This window comes from Osmerus mordax, chromosome 11, assembly GCF_038355195.1.
Source record: "Osmerus mordax isolate fOsmMor3 chromosome 11, fOsmMor3.pri, whole genome shotgun sequence".
Classification (NCBI taxonomy): domain Eukaryota; kingdom Metazoa; phylum Chordata; class Actinopteri; order Osmeriformes; family Osmeridae; genus Osmerus; species Osmerus mordax.
Genome location: NC_090060.1, coordinates 16,613,393 through 16,634,391, shown reverse-complemented (window position 1 = coordinate 16,634,391; position 20,999 = coordinate 16,613,393). Strand labels below are relative to the sequence as shown.

Below are 20,999 nucleotides of genomic sequence, written 5' to 3'. Positions count from 1 at the left end.
CCTAAATTCATTTGATAAGGAGGACAGTGTGTGGATATACAGCTCTAGAATTCAAGAAATCAAGAATTCAGTTTTTTATTCAGAAGGAGTGAGGAACAGAAGGGTAAAATGTAAGATGGCCTCTGCAAATATTACCTTTCTGTTCCTCGCTCAAAATGGTCCTTCTCAACTTTTTTTTTAAAGGGAAGAAAAAGGTTCAGTGGTCTTTGAATTTTTTCCAGAGCTGTACATGCTAGGATGGAGTGAGGCTTCAGGTGTTCCTCACTGCTGAAGGCAGCAGCAGATCATCCACAGCACTCTCCCAGGGAACACGGCACTTCCTGCTCACCAATTACTCCAGAAAGGGAAATAACGTGCGAGATTTGTAAAGATGCCCTTTGGCATCTCTACCTTGCACCTGCCTTGGGGAGAGAGAGTAAGGAGTCAGGTGGCTGAGCGGTTAGGGAATCGGGCTAGTAATCTGAAGGTTGCTAGTTCGATTCCCAGCCGTGCAAAATGACGTTGTGTCCTTGGGCAAGGCACATTCCCCCTTGCCTCGGGGGAATGTCCCTGTACTTACTGTAAGTCGCTCTGGATAAGAGCGTCTGCTAAATGACTAAATGTAAATGTAAGGAAAGCATGTACACCTGCCCCAGGGTGTGTGTGATGACACACAGTCCTGGCTTACTTTTTAAATACTAAAACACACACACACACAGTCACACTTCAGACCACAAGCCTTATCAAGACAACCTTTCAGAGGCTATAAACAGGACATGAGGATGCCAGCACAGGATGGAAACACTATCATCAGCTCAATCATGTATTCAGGATGTGTTGTAAAATGAACCAATGCAAAATGATTGCTATTTGTGGGTATGTAATAATAAATACAAACAATTGATAACCCATGTTTGAGTCCAACTATACCAAGACAATGATGCTTAAAGTGTCGTCAGGATTAGCATTATTAATTGGTGGAACAATAATGAGGTCATCTAATTGTCTGTTGGTCGGGGGAAGTACTCAAATTCTTATTGCCAACTGCCAAATGTAATCAGTTCCTGAATACAAATTAAATGGCAATTTTTTAAATTAGTAATGTCATCCATTCATATACAAAATTGTATGTATTTTGTCATCTGGTAAACAGTCCTGATAACGTGTAAAAACATCTATACCTTCTGTTGTATTGGAACTCAGGTCAGCAGTGTTTCTTAGTCAGAAAATCTGCATAGGAACAAATTGCAGCTGGCTTTTGCAACAGCCCTTAAAGTTTCGATGCCAGACAAGGTAAAATCCTTAAACAAGTTTGTTCTATTCCATCCTTGGAGTTCATGTAATAGTAAATACATGCCCATGCAACCTTAAAAATTGGTAGTCGAACAGTTTCTTAGGCCATTGTTCCAGAAGCCTGTCTGACTGGTTACTTACTTGTTGTGCAGCTGCACAGAAAAAATGTGCCACAATGAATTTACAATAGGAACAAATATAATAATTAACATTTATTTGACATTATTTGAATTGAGCAATTGATACAACTGTGGATCTCTATCACAAACACACATGGTGTGGATATATTATGGAGAAGAGAGGAAGATGCATGCAACAAGTTTTTTTGTGTTATAAAAGGGTGACATCTAGCGAACATCTACAAACAAGATATTAAATCGTCTGTTCCTGGAATAAAAAAACAGTAACATGAAGCCTTAAAGAAAAACATCAGCCATTCAGTGCTATGTGTTATCATTCTTATGCTTTGTTTCTCTTTGTCTCCAACCTACTTCAAATCAAATTACATTTCTCAGCATCATAACAAGTGACTGTTCTATAAAAGAGCTGTTATCCACCTAAGATCCTAAATCAGCTATCAGAGGGTTGTAGTTGATAAGGAGCAGGGTTGATCCTGAGATGTACCAGCTGTGCATTTAGCCGTTTCCAAGCTGTTGGCTGAGTCTATGCTTTTAGAGGTACGGTTTGTTTTGTCAGTGTGGTTAAATAGTAAATATCTATCTCTGTGTGTTGCATTAATTGTGTCTGAGGAGTCAGCCGTTTCTGGGTTGTTTGTCGTGCCAATGTCATTGGCTGTGCAGTTGGTTGCAGGTGTGTTGATAGGTGACGGCTGGTAAAGCGTAGACCCCACGGCCTCGTTTAAAACCACACTGTTTTGACTTGCCAAGTAACAACGCATTATGGAGTTGTTACTGTGCTCACTCCGTCTACACTTGTCGCCTCCAGTGCACCCCTGTCTCTTTCTCCTTCCCTTGGCCACAGCCCTGCTTTGTCTGTGCGGTGGAGCTGTGCCCCGCTGGCATTGTAGCGCCACCAAGGCCAGGTCCAAGTGTGAGGAGGAGCTGTCGATAAGCCTCCTCCCTAGGGACAAAGAGCGAACAGGTAGAGCCAAACGCAGACGCTTCCAGAAGCGCGAGTTGGGCGGTTCAGACTGGCGCCCTCTCCAGGTGATGGTGGTAGTGCGTCGCATGTCCAAAGCCTTGGTGCAGTAGGCTGGGACAGGCTTGTAGAGGATGGTAATGATGTGAGCCTGGGAGGTGTTCTGTAGGTACAGACCCAGGCGACACTCCAGCAGACTCACACTTTTCTCTGTCAGGTAGTCTGGGCTCAAGACCAGCAGCAACCTGCGGCTCACCTGCAAACACCTCAGGATGGCTTCCATCATGTCTACAAGAGAGAAATTCATCTTAGCAACCCCCAACCACCTTAATGTTATCCTTAAGACTAATACACATTAACGGAAATTCACATCCCACAAATCTGAAACACACAAATGCACACTGTACCACTACCTTTCGAACTATCAGACTAGTGGGAACCTCAATGTCATCTGTAGCAATTTTTTCTAATATGAACTGAACTGTAGGCCTACTGGGTGAACTTCCTGCCGATGGGTGTGTTGTAGACTCACGGTGTTCCATACACAATCGTCCTGCAACAGTAACAATTGTATAGGTATCGGACAAAATATAGTTTGTTGCTATCGACTATTGGCAAATAGGCTGACGTTCACCGAAGGTAACTCACCAATGGCAGTGAGGGAAGTGGTTTGACATGTTTGAATGATTGAATTTTAATGTGTCTTCATAAATAAGATATATTAAACAAATTTTTTATTATTGTGTAATTTAACCAAAAATGCTTTGAGAAATAATGAAATGAAAAGACAAAAAAAAAACTAAATAGCTCTTACTGCTGCACAAATACAAAATATACAAAAATAATATATAAAAGACAATATGAATGTAAAAATCTTGGGTACTTAAGACTGCTGTACACTACTGCATATCATCGCTACAAAATCTTTTTTTGATATGTAAATGTTACACAAATGTCAACATATGTACAAACTATGAAAAAGTACAAATAAGAAAAAAGTGAATGAGTGGATATGGGTGGATATGTCACTGGATCTTAGCTGCTTTGATCTGCTTTTAGTTTTACAGCAACCTTTCACAGCAACTCTAATTAAGGCAGCTTGAGATGCAGTATTTCAAGAAAACTATGTAATCCTGTTTCCTTACATTTAGAAATGTGTGGCATAAAAATGCTTTGCAGTTTAAGTTGAATGCAAAAAAACATTATAAAAAATGACAAAACAAGTGACCGTGAAATAATACAACAATCAAATAAAAGTCAGGTGGCTGAGCAGTGAGGGAGTCGGGCTTGTAATCAGAAGGTCGCTGGTTTGATTCCCGGCAGTGTCTATTGACGTTGTGTCCTTGGGCAAGGCACTTCACCCTACTTGCCTCGGGGGAATGTCCCTGTACTTACTGTAAGTCGCTCTGGATAAGAGCGTCTGCTAAATGACTAAATGGAAATCCTGTTTCCTTACATTTAGAAATGTGTGGCATAAAAATGCTTTGCGGTTTAAGTTGAATGTAAAAAAACATTATAAAAAATGACAAAACAAGTGACCGTGAAATAATACAACAATCAAATAAAAAAACTACTAAACACAAATGGCAAAAATTTATGATAAACACAATGTGGATATAAAAGTGAAATTAATTATTTAACATTACACAACTGGTTAGTGAAGATCCCCCCGTGTTAGTTTAAGTGTAATATACGGCGTTGTGTTCTCTCTGTATGTGTTGCGGCGTGTCTTTTTGCGGCACGACACTGCCTTCACACGGCTTCATGCATTTCATCCTCCTGACCGGCAGCTCTAAACGAAGACGCTTCCAGAACCTGGAAGACAGACTGATAGACTTGTCCCCCTGCCAGCGAACAAGCACCAGGGCCAACCTAGCCCGCCTCAGCTCTCGAACCCAGGAGTCCCGGTTTAGAGGCTTGTACTGCAGCAGGATGACCCGCAGCTGACCCCCCCAGGCCATGCTGTCCAGCCCAGCCTTGAGCTCCAGCAGGGCCTGGGTCCCTTGCTGTCCATAGCCTGGACTCAGAACCACGAGGAGACGCCGACTGCGGCCCACAAAACTCAACGTCTCATCTGTGATGGCTGGAAGGAATCACACAGGGGTCAGGTGGCTGAGCGGTTAGGGAATCGGGCTATTAATCAGAAGGTTGCCGGTTTGATTCCCGGCCGTGCAAATTGTCGTTGTGTCCTTGGGCAAGGCACTTCCCCCTACTTGCCTCGGGGGGAATGTCCCTGTACTTACTGTAAGTCGCTCTGGATAAAAGCGTCTGCTAAATGACTAAATGTAAATGTAATCTCAAGTCACTCAGTCCCTGATGTCACCTTGGTGTCTAATCACTACCAACAAACATCCCCCGATGTCACTTTAGTAAATCTATCAATACCAATAAACATCGTCAGCTATGATTCCATACTCTTTTTTTCCCTCTCAATCTCTTATACTCCTAATTTGGAATTTTCTTTGATACTTACTCCCTCCAGGAAGGCTATCCCTGTCAAAGATGCAGACCGAGTATCCCAGTTCGTTCTCCAGGACCCGGCGTAAGGTCATGAGGACAAAATGTTCCTCCTCGCTGTTTCTGGCGTATGAGATGTAGATGTCGTATTCCTTATCGTCTAAAGAAGGAAGAAACACAGAGCTGGATGGTTAGTCCAGAACACAAGAGTTTGCAGACTGTAGCACAACTGCTGTTTGTAAGTGATTCTAGAGGTCGCCACCTGTGAAACGTTCGTCCGTGCCGAACCAGGAGCGGTAGAGAAGCAGCAGCTCCAGCCAGAACACTTGATACACCAGGAACAGACCCAGCATGACAAACAGGGTCACGCCCAGACCACAGCCCAGCTCCACGTACGGCAGGTACACTGGACGGTGACAACAATCACAACATTGGGAGTCAAGTGGCTGAGCGGTTAGGGATGCCAAATTATGTTGTGTCCTTGGGCAAGGCACGTCACTCTACTTGCCTCGGGGAGAATGCCTCGGGGAAAATAAGAGCGTCTGATAAATGACAATGTAAATGTAACAAAAAAAATACAAACACTAGAACAGGTCTTACACATTTTCTGGGAGTTTTTCTTTCCTTGAGGGTTGAGGTTGGCTGAGGGACAGTTCTATGGGCGTATGTGAAGCCCTCTGTGACATTGCTTGTAAAAAGGGCTATACAAATACATTTGATTTGATACATGTGGGCACAGTTTCACAGACATGGTTTGTCCTGAAGTAAGAGAAATATTAAATGATGATCTCAATTGAAAACGTTTATAGTTTAGGGCTAGGCTTAATCCATGTCTGGGAAACTGTGCCGTGATGTATAACAGGGTTGAAATGTACGTTATAATTTGTTCTAATCACTGAACTTGATTGGGCCGCACAGGTTCCTAACCGAAATACGTTTGGGAGAAATTCTAAGGGCATCAGCAAACCAAGTCTTATCACAAAAAGTAGGAAATGTGTGACACATCCAAATAAACAAATGCAAAACAGTTGAATTAAATAGTTTAATTTATTTTAAAGAATTGCCTTTTGGTTTTCTATATAATTTGATAATAATGTGTTGTTTACATTTACATTTAGCAGACGCTCCTATCCAGAGCAACTTACAGTAAGTACAGTAAGGGGGATCAGATGGCTGAGCGGTTAAGGAGTCGGGCTAGTAATCAGAAGGTCGCTGGTTCGATTCCTGGCCGTGTGAAATGACGTTGTGTCCTTGGGCAAGGCACTTCACCCTACTTGCCTCTGGGGAATGTCCCTGTACTTACTGTAAGTCGCTCTGGATAAGAGCGTCTGCTAAATGCCTAAATGTAAATGTAAGTACAGGGACATTCCTCCCGAGGCAAGTAGGGTGAAGTGCCTTGCCCAAGGACACAACGTCATTTTGCACGGCTGGGAATTGAACTAGCAACCTTCAGATTACTAGCCCGAATCCCTAACCGCTCAGCCACCTGACTCCTGTGTTGTTAACTGAGTTTCTTACCCTCCTCCTCCAGCACTGCTCTACAAGTAGAGGAGCCTCTCTGGTTGCGAGCAGAGCAGTTGTATTCTCTGGTCAGGTCCTCAGAGTTGAAATCTCTGATACGTAGTACATCCTCCATATCCACATCGCCGAAAAAATAAGACACCTGCCTATCAGGTTAGAGAAGGACAAGTGAAAGGAGGAAATGAGAGGAGAGGAGAGTAAAAAAAAAAGAAGGGAAACTTACTCTGATTTGGAGGTGATGCGTGGGTCTAGGTTATCCACAGCCTTCCCATCGATGGTCCACCACATGTCCTTGGACCCCTCTAAGTAGGGGAACATCACTTTGCACTTGAGATATACATCCGAGCCTGCAAGTCAACATGTCCAGCCATCTTAGCATTAATATGAACACCCATTTAAACACGACTGATTGCGCTTCCGCTGTCAGTGATCAATAGGGTGGATGGGAAGTTGATTAGAGATGAGTTTCTCTTGTCTACTGTACCCAGTTTAACTGTAAAGACCTGCTTCTTGTCAGGGTTGAGTATCATGGGCTCTTTGGGTAAACCAGAGGGAGCTGACAGTAAAAAAACAAGACAAATAATCATTTACATATTAGAAAGCTAAAAGATCTCAGAATGCAATTATCATAGAAACAGAGAGCTTTGACTCTTACACACTGCAGTAACGTTGATCATCCTGGTGAAGTTCATGATTTTTCCTTTGCTCTCATAGGTCACCACACAGTAGTAATGTCCCTGGTACAGCTCTAGCATGTTGTGCACCACCAGGTTGTTACCCTGGGCCTCACGATCGTTATCCCAAAAAGGATACCTCTTACACTCCTGAGAGGGGTGTGTAGATACCTGTACAGGTGAGCAATGGAAGAGCTTGGCTGTAACAGGAGGTTGTTGTACAGATTAATTGTAAAGATTAGATCTGAGATCATTTGAACCCACGTAGAACCAGAGGACTGAGTGTTTGGTGCTGGGCACGTCTGGGCAGCTAAGGGTCTTCCCCTCCTGTATCGGGATGACGGCTGGTTGAGAGGACATGGCAGAGGCTACCTCACACCCAGGGTTCTGAGAACGGGGTTTCACCTCAAGACGTACAGCAATTTTAGCACAAGATGTCTTGTTTCTGAATGAGAAAGATGCATTTCAGACAAGACACAGACAGACAGGAGTCGTATTTGTCTTCCGTTTGCAGGAACAGAAGAGAAATATCGCAAGCAGGAAATGAACATCAACTGGGATGGTTCTACAGGCTAATGGGTACTGCCAGGCAGCCTCCAACAGCATATGAAGGACAGTACACAACATGATGAAACCAACTATGAGTTTCCAATGATAAGGGATGAAGACAGAAAAACTGTACAAAGCTGAATAAAAGAATACTTTTACTAGGAAGTTTGGTGTCCGGTGAATAACAAAATATAGCTTGTTTTAAGTTGAAAGCTGTACAACTTGAACTTTTATTAGTTCTATTGTAGCAGTAGTGCAGAATAGCCTGGGCATCAATGCACTTGTTTTCTGAGCAAATTATTTATTATTATTTTGTTGTGGTCTTTTGTGTTTCAGTTGTCTTTCAGTGAACTTTGGCTTTTGGGAATGTGCCGTTTTCAACCATTCTGGGACAGCCTCACTGGGCATGCAGACATACTGCAGTAAGTAAGTAAGTAAGACTTTATTTATATAGCACATTTCATACAAGAATTGTAGCTCAAGGTGCTTTACATAAAATCAATAAAAACAATAATACAAGTGATAAACAATTCAAACAAAAATAAAAATCCCAATAAGATCTCTGTTCAAGAGAGAAAACAACTGTGTAGTGACCTACCCGAGAATGTCAATGTAACAAATTGTACAGTACTGTACAGTGTCCTACCGTAGCATGCAGAGGTACTGGCCAGTGTCCTGAGAGATGACGGGCTCCAGCCACAGCCTGTCTCTCTCCTTGCTCAGCCTGTGGTCAGGCTGGTGGAAGTCTAACGGCTGCTCCAGGTCCTGTCCTGCAGCCATGTGGTACCACACCAGGTTAAGGCCTGCTGCCACGGCAGAACTATAGTTATAGATGGTGGGATGAGAGAAGAGAGGGCAGTCCAGCCAACCGGCCTCTCCTTCCAGGACTTGCACTGCTCCTTCTCTTGACTCCCCCCAGTCATGGCATGGAGGAACAGGAGAGGCCACTGGAAAGGTAGAAACACTGGTGTTAGGACATTTATACCGTTTTTATGGCCCTATGACTATGAAAGGAGAGGTGCCATGCTCCGAGGCTCGTGCACACTCGCAATCAGCTGGACACGCCATCACTTTATGAAAATTAGTGCTATCAGTAGTGTATACATAGTATTCCCTTTTTTTTTTTTTTGCCTATTCTAGAGTGGCTCCTCGTTCTCCCGGGTTCATAACAGGTCTATGCCATCTTGGACATTTTGTATTTGTCTAAAACTAATCCGTCTTCAGAAAAAAAAGCTACAATTGTTATTGGGGACATGAATGCAGCAATTGAAAAAGTAACTACGGTACGATTATATTAGGTGCCTCGCCAGGTTTAGTGTCACCTGTTGTCCCTGTTATTCACATAGTATATGAAATCAAGGGACACATTAACATCTACTATGTTCCGAATGGACTGTTACATCCAGTCGAACCATTACATGTATATGTACTGTTGTACTGCCCCCTACTGGTTTGCCATGATATAGGTGCACACAATAAATAGCCTGTCCCACAGGCCCTCACCTGATTGAGTGACAGCTGGGGTGACTCCACCTACAGCCGGAAAAGTGGCAGAGAGAGACAGGAGAGCTATGATGAAGAATCCCCTAAAGAGGAATAGACATATTATTAAACATCAGCCCCAATTCCTACACAATTGCATTGATTTAGCACAGTGTTAATGAATAGAGGATTTACTTTACTTACTTTTTTTTAACCTTTATTTTACCAGGGGGTTAATATATAATAAAAATATATTTTTGGAGAGCGTCCTGGCCAAGATTGGTAGCACCATGTCATTACATATTTCAACACAACATTAAAAAACTGCATGACATCCAGTAAAATAATAAAATAATCACCAGAGAATATAACAAATCTTAATACAACCACTTTTAGAGGTCAGGGAAAGAGCCTCAAAATAATTATATTATATAAAAACACTGATCTGGACAAGATCCTTCAATTTAAAACTAATTTGGAATGATTTTATGGAGCGGAGTACATAAAATCCCTTTATCCAAATTCATCTCTGCAATGTGTTTAAATGTTTCATGTGTTGGTGTAACAACTATGACATATTTCCAAAACGGCCGGATAGACAATTTCCGGTTCCAAAGCCACGTCACAGAATTGGTTATCAGAAATACACTAAATATATTTGTGGGGCAACTGGGCAAGCACCTGTGTTATTTACTTGGGTTATAACTATCATTATTAACGATTTTAACTACAGGCCTATACAGCTCATCTCTTCTGTGTCACCGTCTCACGTGCACACGTTCGGCAGTTACAGTTTTTAGTGTAAAACATCTGTAGGCTCATGGCAGAAAAATTACACTTAATGAAGCTAGCTAGCATCCAAAAAGCTTACTTATTTCTGTGAAAATTCATCCGTCAAACCCAGTTACACAATGATATGCTAGCTAGCGATGATATGGTTGAAACATGTGTTAGGTTACTGGCTATAGATCTATGTTGAGATTAAGCTCTATGGAAGAGCAGTCTCTGATCTGCTCTTCCATAAAGCTTAATCTGAGCACCACCAAGCGATAAAGTGGTGTGTCACTACAGCATAGCCTAAACCTTGATCGCAATCAAAACATGAATGACCATCCCTTTTACAACATAAAGGCGACAGCTGCGAGAGTACATAGCCTACAGTATATGGTTATAAACTCTAAAGCATGAAGACGGTGACATTTATTGGCTAATATAGGTTACAGCAGGCTACAAATATGTGTAACAAAAAAATTATGAATTAATTAGATGCATTGCCTTTGCGAGGCAACTAGGTACTTACATTATCAGGAGTCCAGCTCCAACAGTTACGGATGTTTCCTGTAAGAAATGCGACAAAAGTGTCAAGCTGGGCAGGGCAGAGTAGCGCAGGGTGACGAGGTGCTCAGCTGAGTCAGTCAAATTTACTCTTAACGGGAATACGCCAGAAGGCTACTGATCGAACGCCCAATGCTTGAAACTCGAAGGGGCTATTCTACATCTAAACCGGATAAGACAGAACTGCCAATAGAGTTAATGTCTGTCTGAGAACAGACTTCAATTTATAGGCCTACTGCATTTATCTTTTAGCTTTAAAGTATGTAAACTGCGTAGGCAAGTAGGAAGTCAGTGTGTGCAATCACAAACATAACCCTCGGCCCCTCCTTTAGAATGCCCGACTTTGTACACAACGGTTTTTACAACTTGTTCCATTCTGTAACGGTTTGAAAGCGAATTTACGAACACTCCAATAGGGAGGGCAAACGTTCTGCTATCAATGTTATCACAACCGAGTTCAAAGTCCCATACCAAGAGCTATTATCATCATTCATCAAAAAACAAACACACTATTTTTGTATATATCTGAAGCAAGATTACATATTTCTGTGGTGTTTAATAGTTAATTAAAACAGAATCAAGGATGGTCACTGAATTTATAACAGCTACAAGGCACATGCTCCATCACACATACAAACAACTCATGACACTTCACTTCTGCCTTTTCCTATCATGTCTTATCTAACTGCACCACCTAGTGGTTTAATGTAGAATAGACCAATTACTAACAACTACAACACAACCATAAACTAACTACCTGCAGTAGCAACCACCGCACACAGAGGACCAAGCATGTCTGTGTGTATACGCCTTGGATGAATGTTGAAAACAAACACTTGTCAGTGAACTCAGACTTTTGTAGTACACTCTGTGTGTGTGTGTCAATGGCTCCTGCAGAGAAGCTGAATTTCATTACTGACTTTTACATTACATTTAGTCATTTAGCAGACGCTCTTATCCAGAGCGACTTACAGTAAGTACAGGGACATTCCCCCCGAGGCAGGTAGGGTGAAGTGCCTTGCCCAAGGACACAATGTCAGTTGGCATGACCGGGATTGGAACTGGCAACCTTCGGATTACTAGCCCGCTTCCCTCACCGCTCAGCCACCTGACTCCTTGTTTCCTACCCCATGAGCTGGAAACTACGTTTGTGTTTTGGAGTTACCTAAGGGTAAAAACGATTTAATGGATTTCAGACTTCATAAGTATTCTTGAAAATTCATAACATTTTACCAAAAAAGCCCACCAATCATTTTAAATCTGCAAAAAGTGCCTTTTCACCCTAAACATCCCAACTAAGAGCTTCAAATGGTATGGCCTCTATACCTTTTTTATAATTTAATCAACTGTCATTTGCTATGTAATTAATTTAAATAGAACAGTTTGCTGATTTTATTACACTGAGGGTTCAGAGCCTTAAGGTCATCAGCAGTTGTCATAGCAACAAATGGTGCGGAGTGTACGGCGTCCCAAAGGTTCTCCTCGCCTGTCCTGTTCCACTCTTTCCCATCCTTTGCTCTCAGATATTTCGAGCAGGAGATGAGTCGTAGTGGACGAGCACAGTAGAGAAGGAGATAATGAAACATGTTGGGACATACCCTCTCTTTCACAGTTCCCCTTAACCACGCGTAGGCAGTCTTGACGTCACTTTGTCTGGTAGGCGCTTGAGCTGCAGCACCGAGGAGAGACGAGTACAGAAAACGCGCAGACACAGGTAATGCACGAGCTTGCACAAAGAATACAGACACGCCGCACAATTTCCGAAACCTTTCAAATAGTGGCACGCCACTATCTTTCCCTCCAACACCAACATTTGATATAGGCTAATCATTCAAGGGCAGTGAATAAATTTTAAGTAGCTGTATTCACTGTTAACGTTTGTTGTCATATCTCGGCAGGAAGGCAACTGGATTCCGCTTGGAGATCGAGCAGCATCCCAACCAGTCCCAGACGTGTCTCATAACGTTGTCTTAAATTTCACTCCCTCGCCAACCTCTACATACCGGGAGATGGAGAGCAAAGATAAAACAATCGGTAAGGAACTTTACATTTACAGACTGCGTGTGGCTGTGAAATTATAGTACTTGAGTTTAGGGGATCGTCTAGCGCGATGCAGTGCGTGGCGCGCCTCTGTGACAAGACTGCGGTACTTGCAGCTCGTTCACAGGATGGGCACCCTCTTGCTTACATAGGCCTTATTGCTGCGGTGGAGTAGCAAGGTGTGGTTTTTAAGCGTGTCTATGTTTTGCTGCTGCTACGAATGATCAGCATCTATTCTGCTCCCTGCTCGCCGCTTTTCAGCGAACACATTCTTCCTGATGCAGAAAATGTCTACGACTCATAAGGCTTTTGAATTGAAATCGTTGTTCTCCAAATTATCTGCCCCTCGGTGATGTTCACACTTATTTTAGCATATCAATCATATAGCTCGTATATAATATTTGAACTTATACTTCGCTTTCTCACCAATTTTTTTCTAACATTATTAGTGAAAGCTTAGTGTATGTAAGCCTTCTAGAGTCATTGAAAAAACAATAATGTTATATAATTAATGAACTTAGATTCATGTATATTTTAAACACATAAAAATATTATAACAGATCTTCTTTAAACCCACTCTTCAGACTATACACTATCCACCCCGTGCCATTGAATTGGAGGCTTTGTGGTGGCGTAGTAGGCGAACGCATTATGTACAGGGATGGTCTGTTTTTATTCAAATTGAGATGGACTAGACTTTTACTTTGTGTTTTATTTAACTTTTGTCTCATTTTGGTCACAAAGTATCTAGATATTTTACAGTGTTTGCTACGAGCACATTTAGCACCCATCCACCAGCAAATTAGGGTGACGTTCTGAAATACGCTCTTAACTCCTTCCTTCCCTCATTTACTACCACTCATCTCCTACCCGGAAACATCAGACACCAGACAAGGCCCGCAAAAGAGTATAGGACGAAAGTAACCAAGGAGATTGTAGATGATTAGCCTACACTTGTATTATGACATTTAGAATATGGATTAATCATCCACATTTTTACTGATCATCTCTTACCGTTGTAAACAACACAACACTATTGCATCCATCTTTTGACATGCACACCTGAACAGGCCAAATGTAGTAACTTAATTCCTCATTAAAACAAACCTCTTAGAAAATAAGCAATGTGGCTGTCTAAGTAAAGATGGACTGCTTGATTGGTAGGTTAAGATATTTCTGAATAAGAACATCATTTGAATGACATGACTGCTGTCCCACAATTAATGAAAACTTTTATGCAAAACAATAACTACCTGAAACTGGGGATTGGTCTATCTCAAGTTTAATACTATATTGATAAAGTTACTACTGGGTCATGGGCTAGTTAATGTCTATCATAAGCTGAAACAACATACTTTAAACAGGGTATATACGATTGCAAGGGAGACTTGCATATAAGAATCAAACACGTTCAATAAAACATTCAAATAGAAAATACAAGATGAGAGATCAATTATTGTAAAATGACATTGGTTTCATGTGAGGATTTTGTTGTTGTTGAAAACAACAAAACAGAAATATTCAACCAGGGGGGTATTCCAGAAAGCAGGTTATGCAACATAACCAGGTACGTTAACCCACCAGCTGATTCACAATGTTGCAGCAACCTTCTGGCAATGTTGCTACAACGCTGGGTGTCAGCTGGGGAGTTAACTTACCCGGGTATGTAAATTACCCGCTTTCTGGAATACCCCCCTGAACATATTTAAATTATTATTATTATTTGTATTATTATTAGTAAACAGTAAACAGTTAAACAGTGTTTAGTAAACAGTTAAACAGTGTGACAGGCAATCTCTACCAATCTCTAAACTATTAAAACATTACCGAAATTTGAGATTAAGTCTGAGACCACCGGACAAATCTACATTAATTTAGATACCAAAAAAAGAAAAGAAAGAATAATTAAATTATTATATATCAGTGGCCCCATGATAAAATATATATATATTTGAAGAGTTAACTAACCAGCACTTTTTTTACTTCTAAATATAAATATTTTCCAAGCAGTGACTGTCATTTACACCCTTAAAATAGACCCTATCACTTTCCATTGCTATCTCCCAGCTAACGGATATAATATGCACATCATTTGCATAACATTTTATTAGGGGCCAAGCAGAGAAGCTGCAAGGCCAATTATTTTATTTCTACCTTTTCTTCTTCTACCTTTTCTTCTTCTTGTGGATCTTCTTCTTCTCCTGTTGGAGTCTATGACAGCTGCTAGAATCGTACGGTAAAAGTTTGTATACCTCTTGGGTACAGTCCCCTGATTCTTTTCACCAAGTTTAATTCTTGTGCCTTGAGCACTCTAGTGCCACCAATGGGTCAAAGTTGGAGGTGCGTTTACGCACGTGACGTTTGAGCCTTATGTTGTTTTTTCACAAATGAGGTACCATTGGACTCCCTGGATCAAGCCAAGTTCATTATGGATTATATGACGTCAATTTCTGCCATATTGGATTTTCCCGCTGTATTGAACTTTATGAAAAAGCATTGCAATATTCACATGACACTGAATTTGGCACTGATTATCTTCAAGCCATGCCTCTCAAAATTTATCAGATGGATTTTAGATTTTCAAAACCGTTTGTCAGTTACATCCAATCGAAATCTGCGGCAAAGCCCCCAAACAGGAAATTAGATCATATCTCAGGAACTCTTTGATGCATTGACACCAAACTTGGTATATGTACTCAGAACCCTGTTCTGAAGATGTATACACGTTTTGTTGTGTGTTGTTTGACCCGCTGGACTGCTTGGCCCCCTAATTGCTGCTTGCAGCTATATTTATGTTTGTTGCACTCTGGGTGGGGGGAGTACAGCTGTCCAATTGGCAACAGTGAAAAGGTTTCTGCTGGTGTCTTATTACAGAGTTAGGTTAACTTTTAACCGCCTGTATGGGCAGGATAAAGGGGGACCCCAAAAGGAGCCTCTGCAGAATCTTTCGGGCTGAGTTATTGGCTAAGTTTAGAAAGGTGCAAGCAGAAACAGAGATCAGGGTTGTTCAAGGGCAGCTAAGGAATATTAAGATTCAGGGGTTGTTGCTGTGATACAGTCCACGAGAGTCGTAACTCAGACATGACTCGTTACTGTAGTATGTTGCGTCGCTGGCTCTCTCATGACAGCCAGGGTGAGGAGGCCGACAAGGAGGAAGGCACAGCCCAGCAGGACAGTGTGGAGCTGGGTGAGTACCCTCACTCACCCCTCTCTGGGGTTGTCAAAACTATACCAGAGATTTGTAGTGAAAAATATTCTACATCTTCAACCAATTCTCAGAGTTTGAAACAGCACTGGAACTCAGCAAAGTTTGAAGCAAAGTTTTTATTAGAATTCAGAGTGACAGAGATTCGCAATAGAACATGAGCAATATCCCGGCATCAGACGGAAATTATTCTCTGGACATTTCTCTTATATATTTTCCGTATTATTTTATGAGGTTCTGCCATTGGTACAATAATTGTTGGTCACAGAATGCATTCTTACTCAGCTGGTGCTTTGTATTCAGATTGTAGGTGGCTTTTTTTCATAGAAAACTCTAATTTTTAGTCCTGCTCTGGCCTTGAAGGCCAGCTGCACTGGGCATAGGGACATAAATGAGCCACATGAGATAGCTGGGTTTTCTTGTTTTCTATGACAGAAGCATATACTCATAGTCTTCTCTCGCACTCAGCCCCTAATCCAGATCTTTACATTTTGGGCTTAATATCTTCTATGTTTTAGTGGCAATAATAATCAGTCAACAGCTTTGCATCTGGTTTTCAGTAATATAGCATATGCTAAAAAGGTGATTAAGAGTGTCATTTTAAATCACAGAAATCCATAATCATTACCCATCTTCATAATTACAACAGTGTGATGTTTTTTTCCACAACAGATTCCTAATAGGCTTTCTGTCAAACAAGGAATATATGTAACACTACCAATAGACATTTGCATTTTGAAGATTAAAGAAATGAATGAATACAGTAAATTAATGCTCCCATTGTAAGCCTGGAATTCACTCTTGCTTGGCTAGTTTGGAGCAGTGTTGATGGAAGGGATGTTGGTGGCTCCTATGAGAGATACAAATATCACTGTGGTAGACATGGTGTTATAACAAGTATTGGTGACACTCGGATCAAACTCGGATCATCCTATAAAAGTTAGAAATATGGTGAGACAAATGGGGCTATGGGTCACCAGTGCTCTTTACTGCCACGGTGTTCCTGTCATTTGATGTTTTTCATGCCACCTGGGGTGTATTTTGTGTAGCCTCCGCAAAGTGTGCCACAGATCAGGTGGAGCAGGTGGAGGGAGTCTTTAGGTAGGGTTGTGAGGAGTATCGTGTTAAAGACATCTTTTGTTATATGTTTTTATGACCGTTAAATATGTCAAGTCAATTGTGTTGGCATTGTCTCTTCATCAGGATAAAGGTCTGATTAGCCTTGTGAAACAAACAAAATTCCTAATTTTCCAAAAAGTTACAAATGATTGAAATGCCTTGTGTGCTGGTTAATTTGTTAGTTTTCAGTACACCGCAATCAGTATGCAACTAAGTATTGTATCAGAGCGCGATCAGTGTACTTGGTTTACATGATCAGTAAACTAAGTACACAACAGGAGCCAATCACAAAACTAGGTTCCACAGGGATCCTGACAGAGAGGGGGCGGAGCTGCACTGGGCCAGACCGACTTGGACCTGAGGGCACTGACCGGGTGGACAGACTTAATACATGTTGATAGCTCGTAGTAAATAGACATGTTGATAGCTATATTAGTCAAGCAAGATCAGTCATCACATTAACATGGATCGTAGACTAATCATGTGTTTAATAACCTTTTCTGAACCCCATTAGAGCCAAGTTGAATTTACACAGGTTGTGTACCAGAGTCAATATGTGTGATGTGGCGTGGTGAGCTGACCTCCTAACCTCTGACCCTTGGCCCTGGTAGCAGAGCAGCTGAAGGGGATCGTGACTCGACTGTTCAGCGAGCAGGGGTTCTACCTGCAGATGAGGCCGAACGGCACTGTCAACGGGAACAAAGACGAGAACAGCGACTACAGTGGGTTTAATCATCAACACAACACACACTGTGTTTAATAATCAACACAACACACACTGTGTTTAGTCATCAACACACCACACTCTGTGGGTTTAGTCATCAACACAACACACACTGTGTTTAGTCATCAACTTTTAAGTCACACTGCTTTTTAGCTGGGCTAAACCTCTGCAAACGACTGTCTGTTTGACTTCTTGTGGTTCTCTCTGTCTCCTCTGGTATGTGATGTGGCTGGCAAACACTGAGCTTTCCTTGACTCTGACCTCCGAAATACTGTAGAACTATGCACTCCTTATCCTGGATCTTTTGCTGTACTTGTAAATGCAGTATTTATGTTTCACTTTGGATAAAAGTGCCTGATAAACGAATACAACGTTGACTCTGTTCCCGATTGCTGTTGGTTAAATCAAAACCCTCAACCTGTCAACTCTCTGTAGTATCATTTGTTGTTGTTGTTTTTTTTCCTGTCTCTCCCCAGCCCTGTTTAACCTCATCCCAGTGGGTTTGAGGGTGGTGGCCATACAGGGGGTGAAGGCTGGACTCTACCTGGCTATGAATGGAGAAGGCTTCCTCTACACCTCAGTAAGAGCATTTCTATTTACACATTGTGAGTATGTGTGTATTTACTGTACGGGAAATATTCAGAAGCCTTCACATTTTAGCATATTATGTTACCTTATGTCCTTACACTATAGCCTTACTAAATGTGGTGAAATTGTTGGAAAAATGTATTCATACAAATCTATTAACAATTGCCTACCTCAATAAAGCTAAACCCTTTAGGAATGTTTGTTAATAAGAAATAAACTAATTAAAGAGCCTTTGATAGTGACTATAGCCTTGAATCTTCCTGTGTATGATTGTGCACCTGTATGGACACATACAGTGCACCCGGCAGATACTCTGAACATCTATTTCAGTTTATTCAGAGACGTTCGACCACGTTCAAGTCGGGGCTGTGGCTGGGCCATTCAATGGCTCTTACCATTTTTTCTCAGATTTTCCCTGTCTCGACAAAGAACGTACTATCATTTTACATTTAGTCATTTAGCAGACGCTCTTATCGAGAGCGACTTACAGGGACATTCCCCCCGAGGCAAGTGGGGTGAAGTGCCTTGCCCAAGGACACAACGTCATTTGGCACGGCCGGGAATCGAACTAGCAACCTTCTGATTACTAGCCCGACTCCCTCACCGCTCAGCCATCTGACTCCCAAATCACATCTATCTTTATGTTGATAAAGGTTTCATCTGCCAGCCACTCAGCTAGCATGTACTGACCTAGCTAGCTGACTTAGCAAGGTAAACTTGTTAGTTACATTACCTAGCTGTGTATAAAACCTGGCTGGGGCGGGGGGGTTCTGATTCTCAGTTCACCTGAATTGTGGGATCGGGTCACGGTTCAGGCAGGCTAAGCAGGGTATTCCAGATGCCCCTCTCCCTAGCAATGATTTCCAGCTCTTCCTGGGGGATTCCGAGGCGTTACCTAGGTCAGATGAAATATAATCCCTTCAGCGTGTTCTGGGGCTACGCCGGGTCTCCTCCCAGTCCGACGTGGTCGTAAGACCTCCAGGGGACGGCTCCCAGGAGGCATTGTAGTCCGATACTGGAACCACCGCAACTGGCTCCTATCGACGCGAAGGAGCGGCGGCTGTACTACGAGCCCCCTTTTGACATCCAAGCTCTTCAAGATTTTATTCATGGAAAACATTTCTCACCAGGATCCCTGATTGTAGCCAGAAAAAAACTACTGGACAGTCAAAACAGCATTGTCAAGATTCCAATGAGTTGCGGAAGCACCACTGACTAGATTAAATTCCAAACCCTTCTGCTAACCATCAAATGCATCCATGAAAAGGCACTCACCTACACTCATCTCACCCCTCCCACCAACTCAGGTCAAGCAACGGTTTCCTCCTACACACCACCAGAATAAACTCAGTGTCAAAGGGGGACCACTGTGGATCTGTCTCTCTATCTGTCTCTTTATATGCATGTACTTTTAATGTGTTTTTATCTATCTTATCTTTATCATTAGTGCTATTTATTTAATACTGATTGCTTTTGATTGCTTTTATTTCTTTTTAACCCTGTAGCATTCTGAGATAAAGGAAGGGAGCACTATGAATAAAAATAATAATGAATAACTATTAATGATTATACTATACATTATTAGAAGTAGTACAATTATTATTATTATTACGTGTGAGTCCTTATGTAGGAGAAATGGAGTACTGTTTTGAGTGTGACAACACTAGCTTCATAAGAACAGTCTTTTTCAGCTTTTTAACTTGTCTAAGCACAAACGTGTTCTTTGTCCATCCACAGGAAGTGTTTACAGCAGAGTGTAAATTCAAGGAGTCTGTGTTTGAGAATTACTACGTCATCTATTCATCAACGCTGTTCCGGCAACACGAATCTGGCCGGGCCTGGTTCTTGGGCCTCAACAAGGATGGTATTGTGATGAAGGGAAACCGGGTGAAAAAGACCAAACCATGCTCACACTTTGTACCCAGACCCATTGAAGGTGAGGCCAAACTGATTTACTGAAACGCTGATACAGCCATGACATCACAGATGTTGCTCAGTTTTAAACACAAACTTTTCATCTGCTCTTTTTCTTCTTTCTCTTCTCTCTCCCTTGCATGCGACACGAAATATCCCAGTTTGCATGTACAAAGAACCGTCGCTGCATGAAATTGAGGAGAAGCAACGCTCGCGCAGAGACTCAGGAAGTCCCACTATGAACGGCGGCAAAGTGGTGGGCCAGGACTGCACAGAGCAAGACGGCTCATAGCCTGTGGAACACCCCTGAAGGTGAACAATTCTTACACCGTGTTCAATAACAAAACCAACCACAAGAATGAAACAAGAATCCTTGCCTGTGAAATATTTTAGTTAAAAAATATGAAAATATTTTAAATCAGGACATGGATTTTATGCAAAAGCCTGCAGAGTGACTCCAGGAAGTTCATTCTATTTCAAGCCAAACTTTACTTGTTTCTTTTCCCCCCCCCCCCATGTCAGAATTTCACCAGTTGTTTTATATATACAGTATATATATTATAGATGGCACTTTCACATGCTTTTTGTGTTGTTGAAATGAGAAGTAATAATACTAATGTTATTTATGAAGACTTTTTTCTTCTATCGTGGTTCGACAGTATCATTGTCGAGTTGGAGGGAGGTTCTGTAAAAGCTGAGAAAAAAACAATGGGGGGGGGGGGCGGGGGGGCTTAACAGAGAGCGGGCTAACGAGAGGCTAACGGGGCTAACGAGAGGTTCCATGTAACTACACTTAATGCTGCCACCAAATCCCAAGATCCCTGTAAGGTAACTTCAGAAATTAAGAGCAAAGTGAATGTTATGAGGCTATCCTTGGGAGGGGTGATGGGGGGGGGGGGTGATGGGGGGGGGGGTGATGGGGGGGGTGATGGGGTCACACAGTCCAAGCAGCTGAAAGACACTACGTCGACTTCCGTCCATGACATCTAGGTTGTCTCTGGTGAAGCTATTCTGTCCTGTC

The 20,999-nt window shown here is 42.0% G+C and overlaps 2 protein-coding genes across 7 annotated transcripts; one reads left to right on the top strand and one right to left on the bottom strand.

Annotated features, from left to right (window-relative positions):
• Window positions 1-1,553: 1,553 nt before the first annotated feature.
• On the bottom strand, window positions 1,554-14,612 carry il1rap (interleukin 1 receptor accessory protein). 3 transcript variants are annotated; one of them, XM_067247010.1, is made up of 12 exons: window positions 14,583-14,612; window positions 10,354-10,391; window positions 9,075-9,157; window positions 8,218-8,518; window positions 7,287-7,467; window positions 7,004-7,193; window positions 6,833-6,904; window positions 6,572-6,695; window positions 6,346-6,494; window positions 5,090-5,233; window positions 4,844-4,987; window positions 1,554-2,658 (listed from the first exon to the last, which is right to left on the bottom strand). In XM_067247010.1, coding segments are annotated over exons 2-12 (2,199 nt in total). In that variant the 5' UTR covers window positions 10,356-10,391; window positions 14,583-14,612; the 3' UTR covers window positions 1,554-1,849. The 3 variants fall into 3 exon arrangements, with proteins under 3 accessions (XP_067103111.1, XP_067103110.1, XP_067103112.1); XM_067247009.1 differs by lacking the exon at window positions 14,583-14,612 and adding an exon at window positions 10,479-10,632; XM_067247011.1 differs by lacking the exons at window positions 1,554-2,658; window positions 14,583-14,612 and adding exons at window positions 2,673-4,453; window positions 10,479-10,632.
• Window positions 12,283-20,687, top strand: LOC136952299 (fibroblast growth factor 12-like). Of its 4 annotated transcripts, none has more exons than XM_067247024.1 (5): window positions 12,283-12,422; window positions 17,364-17,474; window positions 17,953-18,056; window positions 19,802-20,000; window positions 20,140-20,687. In XM_067247024.1, exons 1-5 carry the CDS (start codon window positions 12,398-12,400, stop codon window positions 20,268-20,270), a joined length of 570 nt encoding a protein of 189 aa, XP_067103125.1. In that variant the 5' UTR covers window positions 12,283-12,397; the 3' UTR covers window positions 20,271-20,687. The 4 variants fall into 4 exon arrangements, with proteins under 4 accessions (XP_067103125.1, XP_067103126.1, XP_067103124.1 ...); XM_067247025.1 differs by having other exon boundaries at window positions 12,315-12,422; window positions 17,367-17,474; XM_067247023.1 differs by lacking the exon at window positions 12,283-12,422 and adding an exon at window positions 15,361-15,615 and having other exon boundaries at window positions 17,367-17,474.
• Window positions 20,688-20,999: the final 312 nt, after the last annotated feature.